We start from the raw sequence: 22,652 nt of genomic DNA, 5'->3' as shown, positions 1-22,652 counted from the left end.
TCTCATCTTATCAATCTGCTTTCGTCTTACAAGCCCACTCACTGAAGCTTTTTTAGCTATTTCCATTGCTTTAAAATGCTATATTCCTATTTCTAGAGTATAATACACGTCACAAGTTCGTAGGATTTGTCTCCCAGTAAGTGTTTTTGTCTTTATTCTCAAGTAGTTTTGTCATATTAGCGCTATGGATGCTTTTTACCTCAGAGCTATCCAGCAGTCCTAAAAAATGTCATTGCATTACGTAAAGAAAATAATCATACAAACCAGTCATGCCTTATTAAGAATTCCAGTCGGCCTCGTTAGCATAGTTGGTATAGTGCTGGCTTTCTATGCTCGAGATTGTGGGTTCGATCCCGGCCTAGGTTGATGACATTTAAGCGTGTTTAAATGCGAAAGGCTCATGTCAGTAGATTTACTGACATGTAAAAGATCTCCTGTGGGACAAAATTCTGGCACACTGGCAATGCTGATATAACCTCTGCAGTTGCGAGCATCATTAAATAAATCATTTAAAAAAAAAAAAAGATTCCAAACACTGAACTGTTCTATAACAGCATATTTAAATAAATAAATAAATAAATGTTCTGCCCATGGGCTAGTTTTTTACTGCAAACCCAGCATTCTCAGCATATGATCCACATAATCTTAATGTCGTCTATCATCTAATATCTTCTTCTACCCCGAACTCTTCTCCTGTTCACTATTCCTTTCAGTGTATCCTTCAGTAGGCAGTTTCTTCTCGTCCAGTGACCCAACTAATTTCTTTTTCTCTCTCTGATCATCATGCCATGTTTGCAGTTTTTCTTGGGAAGGATAAATGCAGTAGCTTCCCATTGCTTTCCGCACACCACATTAAGCAATATATAAACTAAATATGTGAGCTCTTGAAGAAAGACAATTCATTTATTGATTGGTGGTTTCAAAATGTCTTCTTTGAGTAGCAATGTATTTCGCAGCTCTTTTGTAAGAAGAATTGCGTAGTGGAAGTAGTGGTGCAGGTACGAAAGTGGCATACAGAATACTTTCTTTAACACCAACAGATCACTTTCAACTTAAAAGGATTGTTCACAATTTTCCGGATACTGATTCTATTGAACTTCATGAAGCTAATCTACAGAGAAGGAAAACAATACCCATCAGAAAATCCTGTCGAATGGACCTTAATTGTCGAGATATTAACTTTTGAATTTCCTTATAGCCCCTATGAGATTTAAAATGAGGAGATGTATCTGTTGGTCCATAGCATAATGGATAAGGTGCTGGACTAGGATCAACTTGTCTTTTATTTATGCTGTTGAACTGTGTATCTACTCACAGGATATCATTTTTTCATGATATGACATTGATAAAATAAATCGTTGCTTAAGGTGCAAATACTCGAAAGCCTAAAAATTTTCGAAATTGAGTTTTTGGTACTGTTGAAATTGTCTAAGTGAAGCACATCTGCCTGCAAAGTCTCGTAAAACACATTTTAATATTAATCGCGGAAAAGTAAAAAATTTCAATACCACGTAAGCCCGCAATTAATGGCGACAAAAAACAGTGCTCCTGTAAAATTTTGATATTAAGGGATACGAGCATTTGTACCTTAAGCGACAAGATACAAAAAAAGGAACTGACTGTGTTGTATATAAGATATATGTGCTCTTTCTAAGTAGATTGACCACATGAAAATTCATAAAATTGTTGTTTGGAACACTGTGGACTTCTGTTGTTGGTGTAGTAAGAAGTAACTTCTGTAACTTGACGAGAGGTTTTTGGGTATTTACATTGTCATAGTAGAGATATGTAGCATTTTAATACAGTTGGCACGCAGTTCATTCCATCACAGATGCACAAAAGTCTTCCTTAGACTTCAGTGCATAGAGATACTTCACGTTTCATCTGATAGTACCTCTACATTCGATGAGAAAAAAATATAATACTGACTATTAAACTTCTACTACGTCATACTACTTTTGACCAATAAAATGGTATAAAAGGACTTGTTTCAACCAATCATGGCTGTTTATTGCTATAATTTTATCATTTCCTTAGCATTTGTTTGTTTTTATCACTTTCCTAGCTTTTTTTTCTTTGTTTGCTAACATTTCAAAATGCAAATTCTTTACAGTACTATAAAACATGCTTTGCGATATCGTCATTTTGTTTCCACATAGATGTCAGCTGAAAATGACAGCTCCGTTCAAACGTTTTGGTGAAGCTAACATTAGTGAAATAGAATTTTAGTGAGTCAATTAATACTGTATTGTATTAGAGTACTTCATTTCTTCTAATCTTTATATACAGGGCTATTCTAAAAGAAGGAGCAGATTTCAAGTATTTATTTCTTCCAAACTACGAAAGATAGAAACATAATTCCAACATTCCTGGACAGACGAAAGTTTAAATTTTGAACAGTCCAGGTAGAAGTTCCAATCACGGCCGCATTGGCGCTGTTGCTTGTCACTGGCACTGTTGATTGCAGTGTTAAGGCCAATGTCAGGCATAAGGGGGATAGAAACACGGTGTTTTACGTAACCGCACAGATAAACATCACAAGGAGTGAGGTCTGGAGACCTCGGAGGCCATCGGCGATGAAGTTGATCTTCTCCTCCTCCTCTTCCAATCCAACATCCTGGAATGGTGTCATTCAGGTAACGTCGGACGTGGTTAGAGAAATCAGGCGGGGCACCATCTTGCATGAAGATGAAGTCATCTGAAACATCTTCAAGTTGAAGAAATAACCAGTTTTGAAGCATGTCTAGATAAGTTATTCCTGTCACAGTTTTCTCCATGAAGAAGAAAGGTCCATAAACTACAGATTATGCACAAAAGATGTTAATCTTCGGTGAATCTCTTTCATGTTAAATAACTGACATAGGATTTTCACTTGCCCAAATTCTAACTTTATGGTGATTAACTTTTGTTGTGGTCGTCAGGATGCAATGCTTGCAATAACTGGAGTTTGTACGGCTTCATGTGCAGACAGTGTTTCCTCGCCATACCGTTGGTTGAGGAATGTTCAGTTCTCTGCTCGCTCGTGTTGTGGATTTTTTTGGGCTCCTTTCGTAAACTGTACGAATACGCTCGACATTTTCATTCGATGTGTGTGGACGTCCCGTGCTTTTCTGTTTGCAGATGCAACCATCTTCTACGAATTTTCGATGCCACTGGTAAATCTGCTTATGACGAGGCAGTTGTTTATTAAACTGATGGCGAAAAGCACGTTGAATTTCAATAATGGAATCTAGTTTTGCTAATTGCAGCACACAAAATGCTTTTTACTGTTGTGTCGCCATTTTACTACAGACAATCAACAGCGCCAATGTGGCCGCGCATGACAAGCAACAGCGCCAATGCAGCCATGATTGCAATTTCTACCAGGACTGTTCAAAATTTAAACTTTCGTCTGTCCAGGAACATTGGAATTGTGTTCCTATCTTTTGTAGTTTGGAAGAAATAAATATTTGAAATCTGCTCCTTTTTGAATAGCCATGTGCTTTCTTCTAATCGTGTAATGGTCAATAAAATCCCACTCGAGTTATGATTTTCTGTAGATAAATCAAAACATTTAGTGAGATTACTGTTGATAAAAACGTGTTGAATATATAGTGTACCATAATGGACTCTTTCATTACTTGCACTCTTATTCTTGAGGATTATGAAGTGATGGCATACATTTGTAAGAAATGGAATTCTCTGGTCATGTTGTCAGCATGGCTGTAGAGCAGACGTGGGTAGAAATCATGTTTGCTCCAACTACATAAGAAAACGCAGCCCTCTAAACAATATTCTAGAAGTAGGCATTGTTATGATTGTGAGTGAAGGGGAAGGTTTGTAGAGCTCCTGCAGAAATGTTTTAATTTTTCTTTAAGTTTACTTTCTGTTCATGTGGTGGTGAGGATTTCTGATGGCTGTAATAGAATGTTCTGTCAATTGATGTAACTGGAAAGGTGAAGCTAGACCTCATCTGTGCAAAAAGTAACATCAAGCACATTAACATTTCTATGTCAAATGACATATTGAAATTCTTTACAGTAGCTTAACTGCCTGTCGTGGTCAGCTGTTTTCAGTTTCTGTACTGCTATTACTTTGTATGGGGAGAACTTTAATTATTTTTGAATGGCTGTATATGCTAGTACAAGATTGATATTTGTCTATTATGATAACTAGAGACCGGATTTTAAAGGGAAAATTTTTCATCAAAAAAAAAGGACAAAAAAAAAAAAAAAAAAAAGAAAAGAAAGTTACAGCCAAAAAAAGGACTTGAAAAAAGGACTATATTACTCCTCAAAACACACTTCAACACATTTATGGATATGCATGGCACACACAATCTTACATTTATTTCTTTACAACATAAGGAAAGTGTTATTTGATATAGTCAAAATAAGGACTATATTACTCCCTCAAAAGAGTGCTATTTTAATTGAAAATACACTTCAGCACATTCATGGATACACAGCACACACAAGCTTATATTTATCACTTCACAACATAAGAAAAGTGTTATATTTGATCACATTCAACATTTCAATATGATTCTGCCTCTGAATGCAGAATGTCTTTATAAACAGAAAATGACTGCTCAACATAACTGAAACCAGAGGTGAAAATTGTCTTTTTATCCTGAAATCTAAACCAGCGCACTTTATTAGTTTTTCAGTGTCTGGAATCAGAAGAAGAACGATATTTATTTTTGCTTGCTTAGGAAGTTATAGGCCTATCGGAAAAAAATATAGGAAAATTATCTAAATGTTTGCGATATTCTGTTAAAAAAAGGACCAAAATGAGATGTTTTTAAAACAGGAAAAAAAAAAAAAGGGAATATGTACTAAAAAAAAGGGAGTCAAAATCACAAATTTGGTCGGTGGAAGATAGTTTTGAACATCGTAATTAATTATTTCATGTTTCGTGTTGAAATAAAAAAAAAAGGGATTCACTTTAAAATCCGGTAATACTTATGGTAATGTTTTTGACTGGTATCAGAATGCTTTCAATATAATTTTCTCTTTACTTTAATTATTTTAATTATTGCCATAGTTAGGCCACAGATTTCCCATGGCAATTCACAGTTACGCTCATCATTGCCCATTATCAATATTATGTGTATGTTGTCGTCATTGGAGGTATGGCATTGTGCTGGTCCACTTTATGCGATTTCCACAAAATTTTTTTTAGTGAATAAGGTTTGAATTCATAAAGAAATAAAACCAAACTTTGATAAGAATAAAATAAGAACTTATCTAAGAATTTGTCATTTTGGACCATTTTCTCTATATGGCTGGCAGGCATTATATTATTATGACAGATAACTTAACATACCAAGGACTGTACCATATGCTGTGATGGTAGAATTATCATGCTCAAAATGCTTTAAAGAATAACACTTAAAACAGTGTGCGTATGTACACCAAGCTAGCACCTAAATATTATCTAGTAATTCTATTGAGATTTGATGCACTATATTCCCACTGCTATAGTAGAACTTAGAAGCATCAGATATCTAGTACGATCTGTAAGATGATTTTTCTACTCAAATTTTAAAATGGTTTTTATATAATCCCCTAATCTGTAGTGTAGTATTAGAAATTTTATTTACTAAACATAAATATAATAATTCTTTCCTTTTACTATATATCATAATTATTAAAATTATATTACTGGTTGTTCTGTACGGTTGTGAAACTTGGACTCTCACTTTCGGATAGGAACAGAGGTTAAGGGTGTTCGAAAATAAGTTGCTTAGGAAAAATATTTGGAGCTAAGAGGAATGAAGTTACAGAAGAATGGAGAAAGTTACACAGTGCAGAACTGCACGCATTGTATTCTTCATCTAACATAATTAGAAACATTAAATCCAGACATTTGAGATGGGCAGGGCATGTAGCACGTATGGGTGAATCTAGGAATGCATGTAGAGTGTTAGTTGGAAGACCTGAGGGGGGGGGGGGGAGGAAGACCTTCAGGGATGCTAGATGAGAGGATAATATTGAAATAGATTCGAGGGAGGTGGGATGTGATGATAGGGACTGGATTAATCTTGCTCAGGATAGGAACTGATGGCGGTCTTATTTGAGGGCGGCAAGTCACGTAAACATTTTTATTTGGGCTTTTTTAATATCCTGAAATTTCTCCAAAGTCCCTTTTTTTGCTATTGACAATTAAAATGTTATTGTATTGAACATAGATAATTAACAAATATAAGGTTTGTTATTGTGTGGGATTATTTTTCATCAAAGAAAAATAATTAAATAACTGGAGCCAAATTGATTGAATCATTATTTTGTGATATGTCGCATTTAAAAAATACTGGATTGAACAAAATAATTAGGGTATACATATATAGCTTATTGTGTGGTATTAATAAATTATCAGTAGAGAAAAATGAGTGTGTAGCCAAGCGCTGCATATTCAAGCTCATACGCGTTAGTGTGCATAATGGGCAGATTGCTCTGCATGCGGGATACTTCTCTTCTCCTCCGAGAACACACCAAAAGGAGGACAGCGTTGCAAAGGTTGTACATGTATAAGTTGAGTAGAGCAGCGATGTATAGAACAAGAAGGAGACATAATGTCTACATTCTACAATTTGGAATTTCTCGTTCGAGATCCTTCCTTCTCCACTCTCCTAGGGTAGTGAGCGACATATTTTTGTCATCACACTTTCCCTAGCTGAAGAGGTGAGCTGAAGCAGAAACAGAGAAAAAGCAGCAAAGACCCAGTGATAAATACAAACTTGTATATTTTAAAGAGCGTAAACGCCATTTTTAACAAATGCAATAAAATTATTTCACAACCGAAGATGCTATACAGAGTGAACCGTAAGTAATGTCATTAATTTCAGGGGGTTATTCTCCGAGATATTTCAAACAAAAAAGTTTAAAACAATTTTGCTCGTTTTTGCCCCCCTTTTTCGAGATAAAATTTATTTCATATGAAATATTTCATACCGTGTTTTGTGGAACCTATTGATTGAATTCCTAATATGCTCAGTCAGTTTAAGAGAACGATTTATTATGGTACTAAATGATTGAAAGAATTTTAGTTTTGTTCTTTAAATGTGAAGAAATTTTATACAAACAAATGTAACATTGTAAAATTCCTTTGCAGAACGAAAAGTTGCATTTTGTTCGGATCATATTTCTTTGTCCGTACTTCTTTTAATGATGAATTTAGGTGATACTTATCTGCAAAATTCACAGACATTGAAAATTCTAATATTCTGAATTATAAATTTGGGAGGGAGGCATGGATTCTTCAAAAAAGTTAAAAGAAAAACATATTTTGACATATATTATATTCTTATTAGAGGACCTTGCTGTCTATTGAATATTGTGTTATCAATGACTTTGTGTAGTCATCACGTAGATACTTACTAATGGAGGAAAATTCGTTCTGGCATCGGGAATCGAACCTAGGATCCTCATCTTGGCGTGCTGAATGCTCTTACTGTTTGAGCTATGCCGAGACCTGATCCACAGCACTGACTGACGATACAAAGGAGGAGAGTTCGGTCGGTGCTGTGGATTGGGTCTCGGCATAGCTCAGATGGTAAGAGCACTCAGCACGCCAAGTTGAGGGTCTTGGGTTCGATTCCCAGTGCTGGAACTAATTTTTCTCTATTAATAAATATTTTTACATGTTTCGAAGTGCTGTTTTCATATGATTGGTCTGGGTGATACTTAACAAATCTGAACAAGAAGTTTCTGCTAATTATTTAATAAGAAAGTAAATTATTTGAAAAACAATAATCTGAAGAAAGTTGTCTTTAATAAATTAAAGCATTGTGAGTGGTTAAATGTTAAGTGTTACCATCATTAAGAGGAAATTTTCAGATTCACACTACCTGACTGTTGGCGAAGTAAAGCTAGAGTTAAGTCTCGTAGATTTACGATACATAAAATAACTATATCTTTGATTGTTAGGGTTGTAAGTAAAATTTAGTGGTCATATTTTTGCCCACAGCAAAACTAAACTCTTCTATTTTATCTCGTCCATCATCTTATAATTGAGGGCAATGAAATCTACTTTAGAGGTGCATACCATCGTAGATATTAAACTGTTTCATGACTATAAGAGTCCAATGAATATCATACTAGAAGAAGATACTGTTTTGGATCACCAGTTTTTAAGTTACTGTTTCGAGTGAAATTTATGTGAAACAAAGTGTAGCAAAGACAAATTTTAAAACAATGATTGCAAAATTATTGATAGAGAAAGTTACAACAACCTACGTAACAATCTTAAATAGGGAAGGGTTAAACTAGACAATTTGTGAAGGAACTTTTCTGTTGGCAGTATCACATCTATGCACTTGAAGTATTGCTGCATTGTATAATTTAACTTTTATTATACATTGTTTTACATTACTAACATTCATCTGAAAATGTGCCATCAAAATTGGTGATCTGAAAACTTCATTCTGCTTGTTAGTTGGCCATATCTAGAGGCACTGAAACCAACCAGCTATTTTGTTAAGATTGTTGTACTAATAAAAAAACATACCAACTATTCCCTATATTATATAATTTTGTTTATCTTTAATTCTTTGTCATACAAAATGTCTGTTGTGTGTGTGTTTAATACGTATAGAAGGTAAGTATTTGTTGTTGCTGTTATTATTTAGAGCTGGAAAAACTTGTAGCTTGTAACATTATAGTGAATTTTCCAATATAGCATTTCATTTTAACAGTCTCAATTAAGATATAGCATTCATTTCTTATTGATGTCGATTAATCATTAGATAGATTTATAACTTCAAACGTAACTTTCTTAGATAATATTCTACTGTGGAAATTCTGTTCCTATTTGGTGTATGTATTGCATTAATGCCCGTCAGTTCTTGTGTTTCATGATATTCAATTATTTCACTTTTCTTTTTATTTGTGCAGTACCTACATTAAAATGAAAGATAACTTGAGGGCAAAACAGTTGTATTCTTTTTCTTTCTAATGAATGATTATTTTGTCTTGTTTCATTCTTTTTTCCTCCATTATCTACCTATCCATATAATCATTCAATCTGTCTAATTTATTTTCTCTATTCTATATTTCCTTTTTCCTTCTTTTCTCATTTATTCCTATACCTGTTTCTTCTCTCTTTCTCTCGCTCTCTCTCCCTCCCCTTCTCTCTTTCACTCCCTCTCCCCCTTCCCCTTTTCTTCTGTCTCTCTCCCATTCCCTTCTCCCTCCCTCCCTCCCTCCCCTCTCTCTCTCTTTCCCTCTCTCATTAGCAACCCAAGTGAAATAAATTACGTAGTTAGCCATAATACCTCTAATGAACTGTATATGTAGCCATTATTAATTTGTAGCAGAGGAATTGCAGTTGGTGGTGGTGTTATGAAGTGGAGAATTTACTATAACTTGCCTTTTATGACACACTGTTGCTGTACCAAGATTAAAACTACTTCAGTATTGAGATTTTTCTCTACAGTTATTTTCGTTTTCACATTTTTTGATACCACGGAATCTCACCTCTATCTTTGGGACATTCAGAGACCACGTGACTAATCTTCATTCCATACAAGAAAGATTCACAACCTGTTATATATTTTCGAAATTTTTGGGGAAATTTGCTGCTTTTCTAAATACAAGAAGGAAATATGTTACCATTTGTAAAACTAATGAAAGGTGCCAAAAAAGAGTATGATTAGTATGCAATGAGGTGTGTTAACATAACAAGGAAGTTGTGTAATTTATCTATGGCTGTGTTTACCATTCAAAGCACTAATGCAAACACAGAAATGGAAACAGTGGTCGTTGGTCAATCAGTTTCTGTTTGCTGTGTCAATGCTGTGCTGTGTTAAATTGTGTGTTGTTAACGTCCTGCAACATATTTACAGTAATAGTGTAGGTTATAAAATTTGAAAAAATTGCCTACAATTCAGGATTCAAACATCATACGGGTAAATCTTTTAGAAGCAGTTTCTTACCTGACATGGATGCTTTTTAATGTTTGTACATTTCTGTAAAAATCCCGCATACATTCTATATTTTATGTTAGGTTGTTAGTTTAAAATACATGTGTCATTTAACTTCATCTGTCATTGCATCTGTCGATGCATGCCTCATTTTCTGACTTGAACATAGGACCAGTCAGCAGTTAGGGCACAGAACGATTTTGTGTTTTGTTGATATGCGGAGTCTTCTTGTATGGAATGAGGATTAACCACAGTATTTCTCATGACTGATCTCTCCTGAAGTAATTTTTAACTTGGCTGTTTCTAAAGCAAGTGTATACAAGGGGCAGGTTTATACAATACAGTTTGTCTTGTGGCTAGTTCACAGACTTTCCCAAGTGCACATGGGTTCAAGACCTGGTTCGCGGATGTGGGATTTGTGGTGGACAGAAGCAGCACTGGGTCAGGTTTTATTGCAATTGTTAAAGTTTATTCCCGGTGTTTATTCCAGCATCCATCCTTGGGAATGTCAGACTCCCAACACTAAATAATAACTCGTTCACAGTGTTAATCTATGAATCTACGCATGCATTACTTTGACGAGACTGGAAGGAGCAACAAAAAAAAAAAATTGTGTATTTTATTTACTTCTTACTTAAACACAGAAAGAATATTATTATGATTATTTCAATAAAGCTGGTGCTTAATTCATATCATTGGCTGTGAGAAACTCGTTCAGTTATACAAAAGAGAAAATGGCTGTAAACTTAGCGAGTTAAAGAGACAAAACCATAGTAAACAGAACACAAATAAATAATAATGAGAACAAATATTACAACCTTTGTATTCCGTTTTCGTGTATATTAGCAGAGTTTTCAAATTCTGTAGAACCTCTTGCAGTGTGATAGGTTTTTAATATGGTAATATCTGAATTACTGTTATCAAATGTTTAATTTGTAAGAATGTTCTGTTGTTTGTCGAAGTTGGTGCGAAGCAATAGCTAAAATGAATATACAATAAATCTGAACCAATTTAAGTACCGGTATCCATTTAGTTTGATTTCCTTTTAATTCTTAATACATGTTCATCATAGTACAATGATTTTCAAACATTTAGTTGTGATCCATTCAGGTTCTAACGATGTGGTTGGGAAATTACAAAGGCCGGGTGTATTTTATTATAAATAGAATGTGTATTATATACTATAAGATACCTATGTAATATGATGCCATAATTTAAATTATAAATAATGAGTACAATACGTAATCATACTCATATTTCATTTGTGAATTTGCGAATTTAAAAGTGTCAAAACTAAAATAATAATAATAATAAATATTTATTTATTTCTATACAGAATTACAATGGCCGGGTGTATTTTATTATAAATAGAATGTGTATTATATACTATAAGATACCTACGTAATATGATGCCCATAATTTAAATTATAAATAATGAGTACAATACGTAATCATACTCATATTTCATTTGTGAATTTGCGAGTTTAAAAGTGTCAAAACCAAAATAATAATAATATAATAATAATAATAATAATGATAATAATAATAATAATAATAAATATTTATTTATTTATTTATTTCTATATAGAATTACAATGTTTACTATACATATCTGTACCTAAAGTTTTATCTTTCTTCACTCGTTCCTATCCATCCAGTTTTCTTTCTCTCATCCCTATTGTGCCCTTTTGCGTGAGTTTCGAGGCCTACCTCTATTTCTTCTCCCAGTTCCAATATCTTTCTGGGTAATCTTTCCTCTTGCATTCTTCTCACATGCTGATACCATGCTTATAGTCCACATAATCTAACACAGACTTCTTAATATTCATTTTCTCTCTTATAACTGTATTTATAATCTTTTCTAATTTTGACTGTCTTGCTGAACGCCTTAAAAATCAATCTCCATTCACAGGAGTTTTGATTTTAAATTTTCATATATCAGCCCCATATGTAGCAGTACTTCTCATTACTGAATTATATATTTATACTTCATTTTCTCCGATTATTAGGGATGTGATTTTATGGTGATTATTTTACCTTGGTTTCGGTGAATATTTCATAAAAAAAACAAGCAATTTTGCACTCTAAAGAAACTTATAAAATAACATTTTTTTTAAGTTATTATTGAAAAAATCCCTGCCTTCTTGATCTCAACGAAGGCAGTTGTTGCGGGAAAGAGAAATTACCGTTTGCTTGCACTGCTCACTGAAAGTAGTCTCTGAAACTATGCGTACATAGTTGCCAAATATCACACACATGTAATGCTGAACGATCAAATATGTAGAAATGTTCATGTATATTTTATAACAAAGAAAATTTTCACATTTTATTTAGAAGAATGAGCCATTTTTCGTACGATTTCTCCAGAAAACCTGCTTTTGTTGAAAATATCGTGATTATGAAGTAATTTCGTGAAATTCTATCATATATTTCATTTTGGACATTCAATAAGAGATTTACCTTTTCCATGCGGAAAATTAAGTTTGTAACACATTTCGCGTATATTGTTAACACCAAAAAATCATAACGCTACTGATTATATTTCTGTCTCACACAATACCATTTGGTCTACTTTTATTAAATGTGTTCTTAATATCATCTTGTCTGTCTTCTTTATCAATTAGAGCCCTCAAATACTCAAATTCTTCACATCCTTAATAAAATGTATCTAATCTTCCAATTTTAAATCATCCTTAACACTTCTTATATAATAATGATAATGATGATACATCATCATCATCATCATCATCATTTGGAGACCTGGGTTTAAATTTGTGCATGTCCATCTTGATGTTTAGATGGTGTTAAGCTGGTTTCCTTCATTACTCTCATTTCGTTTCCATCATTTAAACAATTCTCTTGCACTCGTTAGACCATCCATTCGTGCTGAAAGCTGATATGATCATTATATTTGTTTATAATGTGAAAGTGAAATCTTAAACACATACAGTACATGGTCCAAAGTATTTACACTAAATTTTAACACTATATTAGCTATAGATATGAATAAATTACGTTACATTTTGCAGTTAAAATATTTGAAGAATTAATTCTTTGTACAATAAAGCATACTTGGTCTCCTTTCTGTCTCGTCTCTTCAGAACGCACAGTTAAAAAAGTGTCCTATTTTCACTAATAAAATGACTTACCTAAGAGTGCACTGAAATGAAACACAAGTGATATTATGCTTTGTCCACTCACTGACCCACCTCGAGTGTGACTGACCATGGCTGTCATGCATGGAGTCCCTCGTAGAACAATACATTACTCTTCATTCCATTTTATTTGACAGCGGGGTAAGTTGAAAAGAGCGAACTTTTAATATCCTCTCCAGTTGAAAGTAGTGATTTGTTGTAAAACATGAAAGTTATTTTACTTTGTTAGATTCGAAATTGATATTACTCATTCTCAACTTAGAAGTAGTGTAAAATGTATTATCTCCTGCATTAAATACAGTTATGGTTGAACTCGAATTGAAAGGGAATAATCAAATTTGCTAAGATATTAAAGTGAAGCGAAATAGAGCTTGCTTTCATAATAGAACTGCCAACTTGATGAGTAAGTAAGAGTGTCATAAACTGTTAATGTCCTTCAATATTTCAGCCACATTCAGATCTGATTTTCATAAATAGAAAAATACTAGAAGTGGCTATAATATGCCAATAGATTTTTTATGTGCTTTTATACTTGATTAATTATACTCATATGGCTAGAAATCACGAAATTGGCCAAAACATGTCCTTGAAATTTATTGTGCAACTGACTGGATATTATAGAATTTTTACCCTTGTTGTAATTTAATTATTATTTGAACAATTTTAATTAAACCATATTATGCCTGAGCAGCAACTCTGAATGTGGAAATGTCAGTTGTGACGTGTCCCTGACTAGATCTTCAAAAGCAATTAAAAAATTGAAGCACAATATTTGACAGGACTAAATGTTAGCATATCCCTGTCATTTATTAGTTTATTACAAAAGATAGTCATTGAATTGTTTCTTTAATGTTCTAAATGTTGTTTAAATCAGTCCCTAATAGTTAATGTCAGTTCTGTGACAGACTACAAGCGATATAAGTATCCACTATATGACAGCAAGAGTTCAGAACAGCTCTTCAGTTGTTTGGTATGGGCCACAGTGTAGGAGTATACAGTAAAAGGGTGTTCTGTAATTTTTATACTAGAGAGAAAAAAAAAAAAAAAACATATGCAACTTTTCCGGTGAGTACCTTTATTACCAGTCATTTCTGAAATAGTTAAATTCTATAAAATATGTAAAATGTGTCCTATAAATTTATGTTAACAGTCAGATATGAGGGTGTGCAATCCCCTATCTGCCCATTGTGCAACTCAGACCAAGAGATGGATTCGGAACACCTCAAAATCTGTGCTTCAGTGGCTGGCTATGATAATATCTTTGAAAAGTATTAGAGTGCAAGAGGTCAAATGACTTTATTGTGAAACGCCTGGCATTAGAAAACAACAACATATTCAACGTAATCTTAAACCCAGTAATGAACATGAGATTTAAGGGATAGGAAATTGAAATCCCCCCCCCCTCCCACCAGTTCTGTGACTGTTCTGAGACATCACAGAACTGACATTTTTGTGGAAATTATTACATAAATTTTAAAATAAAATAAAATTGTTTTTTAAATAATCGTGGCCAGAAGACTGATCTACACATTAACAATAACGTACAGAAAAAATGAACTAAATAAATACATGATTTAAAATACCTGTGAAATGTATCTCATTTTGTCCGATTTTGTGAATTTTAGCCATATACTTATTAAAGAGTATAGATATGTCACTTTGTTGCAATTCAGAATACGAAAGTTTATGTTTTAGTCGGTTGCATAGTAGGCCTAAGTAATTTTATTTATGTAATATCTTTCTAATGATAGTTTTAAAAAAAGTAGATAGACGTTCATTTATAATTTGAGAGCAGGTACAGCGCACATTAATGCAATAAGTTATCGGCATTATGTCACCACCTCCCACATAATGTCAATCACCTCTATGGTAAAACAGTGCATAATCGCACAATAATGTCAGCCATTCTGACACAGTAGTTCAGTACACTATTAGGCAGATAAATAATTTTTATAATGGAAGTCCCTGTAAAACGTAATAATAAGTGCATTCATAAGTTTCGTCATAAGTATTTGTAATCTCGTATTCTGTAGAAATGGATATACCATTGCAACATGATAGAAGAAATGATTTTTTTGAAGTACATAAAACATATAATGGAAAAGTATACATCAGCAAAATATCAATTTTCTTTTAATTTCAGACAATAGATTAATGTATTTTAGAAATAAATTTAGAATGTTACTAATCTGATGGTCATTTCTAAAGAAAATAATAAGTGTGGGAAAACACAAAAGTAAAAAAAAAAAAATTAACATTGTTGCGGGGTTCATGAGTGTCTGAAGAGCAAGTTTGAATAATTGTCTTTGTTTGTAGCCTGTGAAAATCCACCAAGCATGCCTTATATGTTCAGAGGTCATGCACAGTGCTGCAAAGGACCATACATAAACATCTGTATCTATATACGTCTTATAAAGCAGAAAGTATTAAAGAAACCTAGCTAGCTGACAAACCACGGTGTCAGAATTTTGCATTTTACATTCTGGAGCACATCAACCAAAACCATTATTTCTGATTCGTTTCGTTTTCTGATTGTAGTATTTAATGTGTCCAGGCAAGTTATGTAACACAATTTTCGAATATGAGGTTCTTTAAATCCCTACATAGTCCAAGAGTTTAATGAAGACAGTCCTATAAACGAAATGTATAATGTGGTCTTATAATATAATTGGACCTTTCTTTTCGTGGAAGCTACTGTCACACGAATTATGTACCTAGATATGCTGGAGCAGTATGCAGTTCTTCAAAGAGCACACAAACAACCAATCATGATCTTCCAACAAAATGGAGCAGCATCTCATGGTGTGTACAGCTCTGAACTACGCCTTCCTAAACTGTTGAATTGGGTGCAGTGGTCTAGTAGTGGCCTTGTCATTCACCCAACATTACTCCATTAGATTTCTTCTTCTGGGACAATCCCAAGGACATTATGTAATCTACTAGGACACCTGACATTAACAATTTGTGTGAACTTATCGAAGAAGCAATAACAATTGTCAGACCAAATACTGAATACTGTTTGGACACTCATTGTGCCTTCTAAGGAATTCGTGTAGAAACCATTCTTAAAAAAAAAAGTTTTAGTTCTTCTTTTAATATAAGTGATAAAAATGCGTTTGTGCTTTTGGTTTTCTTTTGTGAAATAATTAAAATCAGGGAAATTCGAAAGAGCCACTAAATTTAACACTAGAAATGTATTTTTATAGAGTGCATAAGTGTTAAATTTGTTTTTGGAATAAATAGTATATGGATGAAAACTGCATCTCCGCCCACTGTCAAATAACATGGGATGAGCGAGCTGTAATTAGGGTTTTCAGCTTGATCTATTCTCTCATCCCCGCCTAAAGGTTTGATCTTTGACATAGCATGTATGTTAAAATGGTGACTGTATGTGTTTGTCTCCTCTTCCAGCTATAAAATTCGTTTTGCCAGGATGAACAACAATTCGGTCAGTTCAGATGATGCAGGAAACTCATGTGGTGAAACATCTTCCTCCTTGGATTCCGATAAACTAGCAGAGAACTTGTTCTGACTAATCGGGGGCAAGAAAAGGGGGAAGAGCACCAAATATAAACAGCCCTACGACGCTATCTGAGATCTGAATTTAAGTTTCTGACACTTCCCTTTTTAAAGCATTCTATTGTTTAAACTTATTTTTTTTTATACAAGCTGCTTAAGACAGAGGCAATCTCAATGATCCACGAAGTTCTGTAGTCATTAAGAGCAGATTTTTAGGATTAAAAAAAAAAAAAACTTAAATTTTGTTTATTCAAAATGTGTTATAGAATTTTAAATTACCTATTTATAATTTAAATTAAATTTACTGTAACTAAAAATCTAATGTAGACAAGCTCGAAACAGCACTTTGCAAAATAGTTACCATTATTAAGGGAACACAGTACTGTATTTTAGTCATTGTTTTTGTTCCTCTTCCCCATTTCTTCTAATTTGCTCCAAAAATATAGTTTCGCGAAGAAAAATGTAGTGAAAAAATGTTGAGATATTCCGGTATGGAAAGAACATTTTTTTCATGATTAATATTGAAATGAAAATTTCTAACATTTTCTTCCATTGTATACACTTATTGATATAGTCTCAATTAGATCTAAATATACAGAGTCTTTCATAAGTAACGAGTCTATAAAAAAAACTAAACTGTTTTGGATAATTTTTTTAAATGATGTTCATCCTTACGAGAAAGAACCCTTCCCGGTGCCATACAGTCGATTTGAAAACAAACACACACACCCCTCCCGCTACCAGAGGAAGCTACTTATCCATGTGTAATGTGCATTTGATGCCAACTTAAAATGACCTGGAGCATGGTCTTCTATATGCCAAGGACTTAAAATGATCTGGAGCATGGCCTACTGTATGCCAAGGATAATGACACACAACCATGCCTATACACATTGTTGTGATAGACTGGAATAATAAAATCCCACACAGCCACTTAACGTTATTGTAGAAGAGAAAAACTACTGCCTGGTTTGAACTTGGAAATAGTGTCGCTCAAATTAAGTGTTTATTCTGTAGACGAAGTTTTTCCAGGTAGGTGAATCGGTCGCACAGGCCCAACCCGTTGGTCTCTGCGATCACCTGATTTGACTCCTCTAGAGTTCTTTTTCTGGTGAGTCATCAAGAATCGTGTCTATACGACTAAGCCATGCACCATTCCTGAATTAGTAGAATGGATTGACATGATACAAATGGTTATGTCTGACATGATCACTAGAGTCCATGAAGAGTTGATACGTTGCTTACATTTGTGCATTCGCCAGAATGGAATACATTTTGAAAATTGTACACCATAATTTTTCAACAGTTTAAACTGTTTTTTACATTTATGTGTTTTAGTAAAGGTTAAAACACTAACCATTCTTTTGATTAATAGCTCTGGCGGCGAGGGGAGGGGTTTTTGTTTGCAAATCGACTGTACAGCACCAGGAAGGGTTCTTTCTCGTGAGGATGAACATCATTTCAAAAAATTATCCAAAATAATTAATTTTTTGATAGACTCGTTACTTATGGAAGTCTCTGTAGTTGGTATCTTCATTATATATGATTAATTAGATACAATGAAACATACAGAGAATAGAAAGCTTAATGGCACACCTTAATCGATTACTTATTCTTATTTGACTATGTTGTATGTATGTAGGAAGTTTAATTAATAACAGATCCGGGTGTGGAATCAGTTGCTACCCCGAAAATGCATACTAAGGTAACCTAACTTACATGCATATAATAATACAACTTGCTTATATCCGTATGGCTAGTCGAACTGCTCAGAGCTTTCACCATCATTTTCTGTACATTTAAAACAATGTTTGACCACTGATTTGCGTATCTTTTCATTGAGTTCTGAGTTGTTATTGAAAGTGTGTTGAAACTGTATCAGTCATGTTCGGAAATGTTCCAGAGTTCTCGTTTGGTAGAAAACACTGTCTTTCATGATCCCTCACATAGCAAAGTAGCAAGATGTAAGGTTCAGTGACTTTGCAGGCCACTCAGTAGTGCCATGTATGCCTATTCATTTAGTGAAATGATAATTAAGGAAACTGCATATGATTAATCCATAGCGGATGGGGCGCCATTTTGTTGCCAAATGTGTTAGTGCCTCATACTTTGAAAAATAGGAAAAGTTCAATAAGCACTTCCATGAACATAGTGCTGTAATTTTCAGAGTTCACACCACCCTAAAAAAATACAGGCCAATTGTACCAGCACTACATATGCATGCCTAGAAACATGTAATTTCTTTCGAATTACTTCATGAGAATTTCAGTCAGACCAGTACACACAATAATTATTTTTCCATTTAATAAAAGGCACCTCAGACCATACACTAGTCCTACAAAAGATCAGGATCAGCTTTGTTGTGGATCAATACCAATCAATAAACTTAAGGAATGGATATCAGGGCAGCAACTTCTCTTGCACACGAGATATATAATGTAGGACGTAAATATTCTTTCGTAGTAGTCACCATCAGCTGTTCATTATCCACCAATCAAGTAGACTTATGAAAGAATACGTAATTTACAGGTCAACGTCTTGGAGAAGCCATTGGCATCGTAGTACAAAGTATCTGTAAGTTCAGCTCTGCTGACTAAGTGCTCTAGCATAATATGCTGGCTGAGTAGTAGAACAGTGAAATTTTATGTAGGTATATGAAATCAAGTGGTCAGGTCAGCATTTCATGGATTAAATGTATTGTTTCCCTAAGGAGTGCTGGTAGGCATATTTGACGAGAAGATTTCACAAGTAAATTTATTTATTACTTCTTGTTATAAATTGATTGAATATTTATCCCGTGTGACAAATCGTGATGGAGTTGGTTATCTTACAACATTACCGGTAATCATTTTTACTTTACTAAACATCTAGAGGCAAAGGAGGAAGGTCTTCAGTAAAACAACTTCACTAATGTCGAAACATGTCAGTAGCACTTGAATATTAAATACAAATTGTGAATGTACTTTAAAATCCCTATGCATGAATATAATAATGGCTTTAAACTGACAGCTTTGCGAAAGAAATTGTTTCGAAAGGATTTATGTAAATCAACTTTGTTTTAGATACCAATAGCAAAATTTCATTGTCTTGAATTGTAGAACTCCAGAGAACTTAAGTTTTTATCTTGGATGAATACTGTAACTTAAAATATTTTCATTAGATATCGGTAATCTGTGGAAGTCGAAAGTTTTTTCTTGTTTTTAGAATCTTAAAAATAATTATGGAATATTGGTTGGTGTTGGTGCATTCTAAATTAAAGAAATGCTACATTGTACATTTATAATATATTTGTTATATTAAAATCACAGTCTAGTATATACAGTCACAAAGCTTGTGAGGGTACTAGGAACAATAGACTGTGCAGGTATTATTTCGCATTGTCTGTAATAAGGTGATAGTAGCGATCCTAGTAGTTAGCAACTATCTATGGATGCATATTTAGTATGTATTGAGCGTCGTGACTGCATATACCGGTACTAGACTGTGTTAAAATATTAGTATTTAGGGAGACCATAAAATGCATTCTTAGATTTCTTATTCCGAGATAGTATTCATCTATTTGGAAAACATTACTAATTCTGTAACAAAATATGTATAAGCAATGTTCAGATATTGTTTCCAAGTGAGCTGATAGTACTAAAAATACCGTTTTACCAAGTCATATCTTAGCTTGGTAATGTTTCGTGATTCAAAAGGTAGTTGGATGAAAGCCTTAATTTCTTTAATATATCAACATAAATATAGAATGACGTTATTTGCATTTTAGATCCATTTATAATAAATAGTCTTTAATAGATCTGTCAATACGAAATAGCACTGTAAGCTGTTACGTCTTTGAATTTGACACATCGTAATTTTATTAAATATTATGTAGCAGGCTATTCAAAAGTAAGTTACATTTTGACGTCACCATAACTTTAAAAATTCAGATATACATAAAACAACACACTTATAAAGATATGAGGTTTATTAGATTCAGTTTAAATGTTGAATATGTCCGCCATTTTGTTAAACAAGCAACAATCTTTCTTCTATGTTGTGAACCGTATTTTACTAATAAAGCTGATGAAATGTCTTCAATTTGTTGCGAAATTGCATTTATTTCGTCGGTAGTCGTAGAATTAGTTAAAAAAACTCGGTCTTTTAAATAGACCCACAGCCAAAAATCTACTGGATTGATATCAGGGGAACGTGCTGGTCAGGTATTAGGAAAAATGTCTGCTTATTATGTGATCACCAAATGGGTTACATAACAATCACATAACTGGTGTACAAATATGGGGAGGTGCACCATCCTCATGAAGATTATGTTCTCGATGTCACAATCTCGTAAATTTAGTATAACAAAAAATTCTTCAGCATGTCTGAATAACGTCCAGTAACCGTAAATTCTAAATTTTAATATGCTGTTTGTCAAACTTCTTTTACATTCATAATAACACTGAACAAGACTAATTCGATCTTGTAAAGTGAAAACCATTTTAAAACACAGCCAGTGATAGTGATTTAAAAATTCAATAAGGAGTAAATTTACTTTCGACACATTATAAACAAAACCTGTTACCATGTTAATCAAAACTAATGATCATGGTAAATGAACAAATCCCGTTGTTTGATACATACAAATGTGTTACCATTTTGTGTATACATTAATTTTAAAAAATATATCTATTTCAAAATGTAACTTACTTTTGAATAATCCTGTATTCATATTCTGATTCTGGTCTTTTCATCAACGAAAAACTGGGTTGTCCAAGATATAAATTGGATTAGTCCATTGCAAGGCTGTGCACAGAATTTTTAATAGGGGGTGTTGTACTGGAGAAAACTTTATTTCCTTAAAGTAGTTTATAATAACATTTTTAACAAACTGTTTATTAATTACAGTATTATGATTTCAAATGGTGTGCATATCTCCGGTATTGCATACTATCAGATATTTCATTATTTCACTTTGTAACTTGCTGATTTCTTCCCACCCCCATGCAGATCTTGCTCCACTGTAAAGATAGATTCTAGTAACTGTATTGAAATATTACTTAACTTAGTGGATTTCAGAAAAGTGATTGAGTCTTTAGTCTACAATTTTGTTCAGTAGTTTTTTTTTTTTTTTTACATTAGCCAGTAGAATTAAATAAACTTACCGTGGAGATCACGAGCTGGAAATCCCATATCACATTCCAGGATTCTAAGAGTGAATTGAAATATACCAAAGTTTTAAATGTAAACAGTGGATCATTTTTAAATTCTGTTTACTACTATCACTTGTTGAATTTCACATTTTAAACACATTTCTTATGTATATCAACTTACGAAATCGATAGTTTGGTAAACACCAGAAATTTATTCAAAATTCGTTAAATTCAATGAAAGAATATAAATATAACATGAAATGATTATATAGTAAAAACATAATAAAGTAGTTTTGAGAAGATTTAATAATATGCCTAGAAGTTAGTGTGTTAGAGTCTACTGTACTCTTCAAACCCTACAACTTGATGTGTTTTTCATTAAAATATTGCATTTCCAGGTAGAGACCTCGTGTGTTAGAATATAATATAGATGTGATTTGCAAGATGATAATCATATAGTGATAATTGGAATATGACCTTTATATTGTAGTGTTTATTAGAGGTATCTTTAAAACTAATCATACAAATGTCTAGTATTTCTTGTAAAAACTTTAATTTAGAAAGTACGTTTTTTAGTATTATCGGGAAGTAGACTTGTGAAAAATTGTGCGTTATAATTCTTATATAAAACTAGAGCTCATTTCTTATTTTGATATATAGCGAAAATTTAATTTGTTGATTTAATTTATGAACAACAGGAAAATTATTACTTGTTTTCATAATCACTCTGTGTTTTTTTTGCATTTATGCTGAGATTTACAATATAGTTCAGCATTTCTCAAACTTTTAAAATAATATTCTTATTTTAAAGAAATGCCTTGAAAGTTCTAAAAAAAAAAAAAATATGTAGTATGATACAGTAGGTCTATTAAAAAACTGGTGTGAATATTGATCCACCCATTCTGATCCCAGTTAAAAATTAATTTGACTCTTAGATTTTCC

At 33.1% G+C, this 22,652-nt stretch overlaps 1 protein-coding gene across 10 annotated transcripts in view; it reads left to right on the top strand.

Annotated features, from left to right (window-relative positions):
• Nucleotides 1–22,652, top strand: part of pnut (septin 7-like protein pnut) — a 394,868-nt gene that overhangs the window by 351,814 nt on the left and 20,402 nt on the right. For 8 of the 10 annotated variants that reach the window (XM_069817912.1, XM_069817908.1, XM_069817909.1 and 5 more), the window contains one exon: nucleotides 10,265–10,345. The exons of 1 other annotated variant lie outside the window; for it this stretch is intronic. In XM_069817912.1, the coding sequence (XP_069674013.1) occupies nucleotides 10,265–10,345 (81 nt within the window). Of the gene's footprint in view, nucleotides 1–10,264; nucleotides 10,346–15,777; nucleotides 15,893–22,652 lie in introns of those variants that run through there. One more of the 10 variants, XM_069817905.1, reaches the window with a different exon arrangement.

The sequence above is a fragment of the Periplaneta americana genome, chromosome 2 (assembly GCF_040183065.1).
Source record: "Periplaneta americana isolate PAMFEO1 chromosome 2, P.americana_PAMFEO1_priV1, whole genome shotgun sequence".
Lineage (NCBI taxonomy): Eukaryota > Metazoa > Arthropoda > Insecta > Blattodea > Blattidae > Periplaneta > Periplaneta americana.
This window is presented reverse-complemented; position numbering and strand designations above follow the sequence as displayed.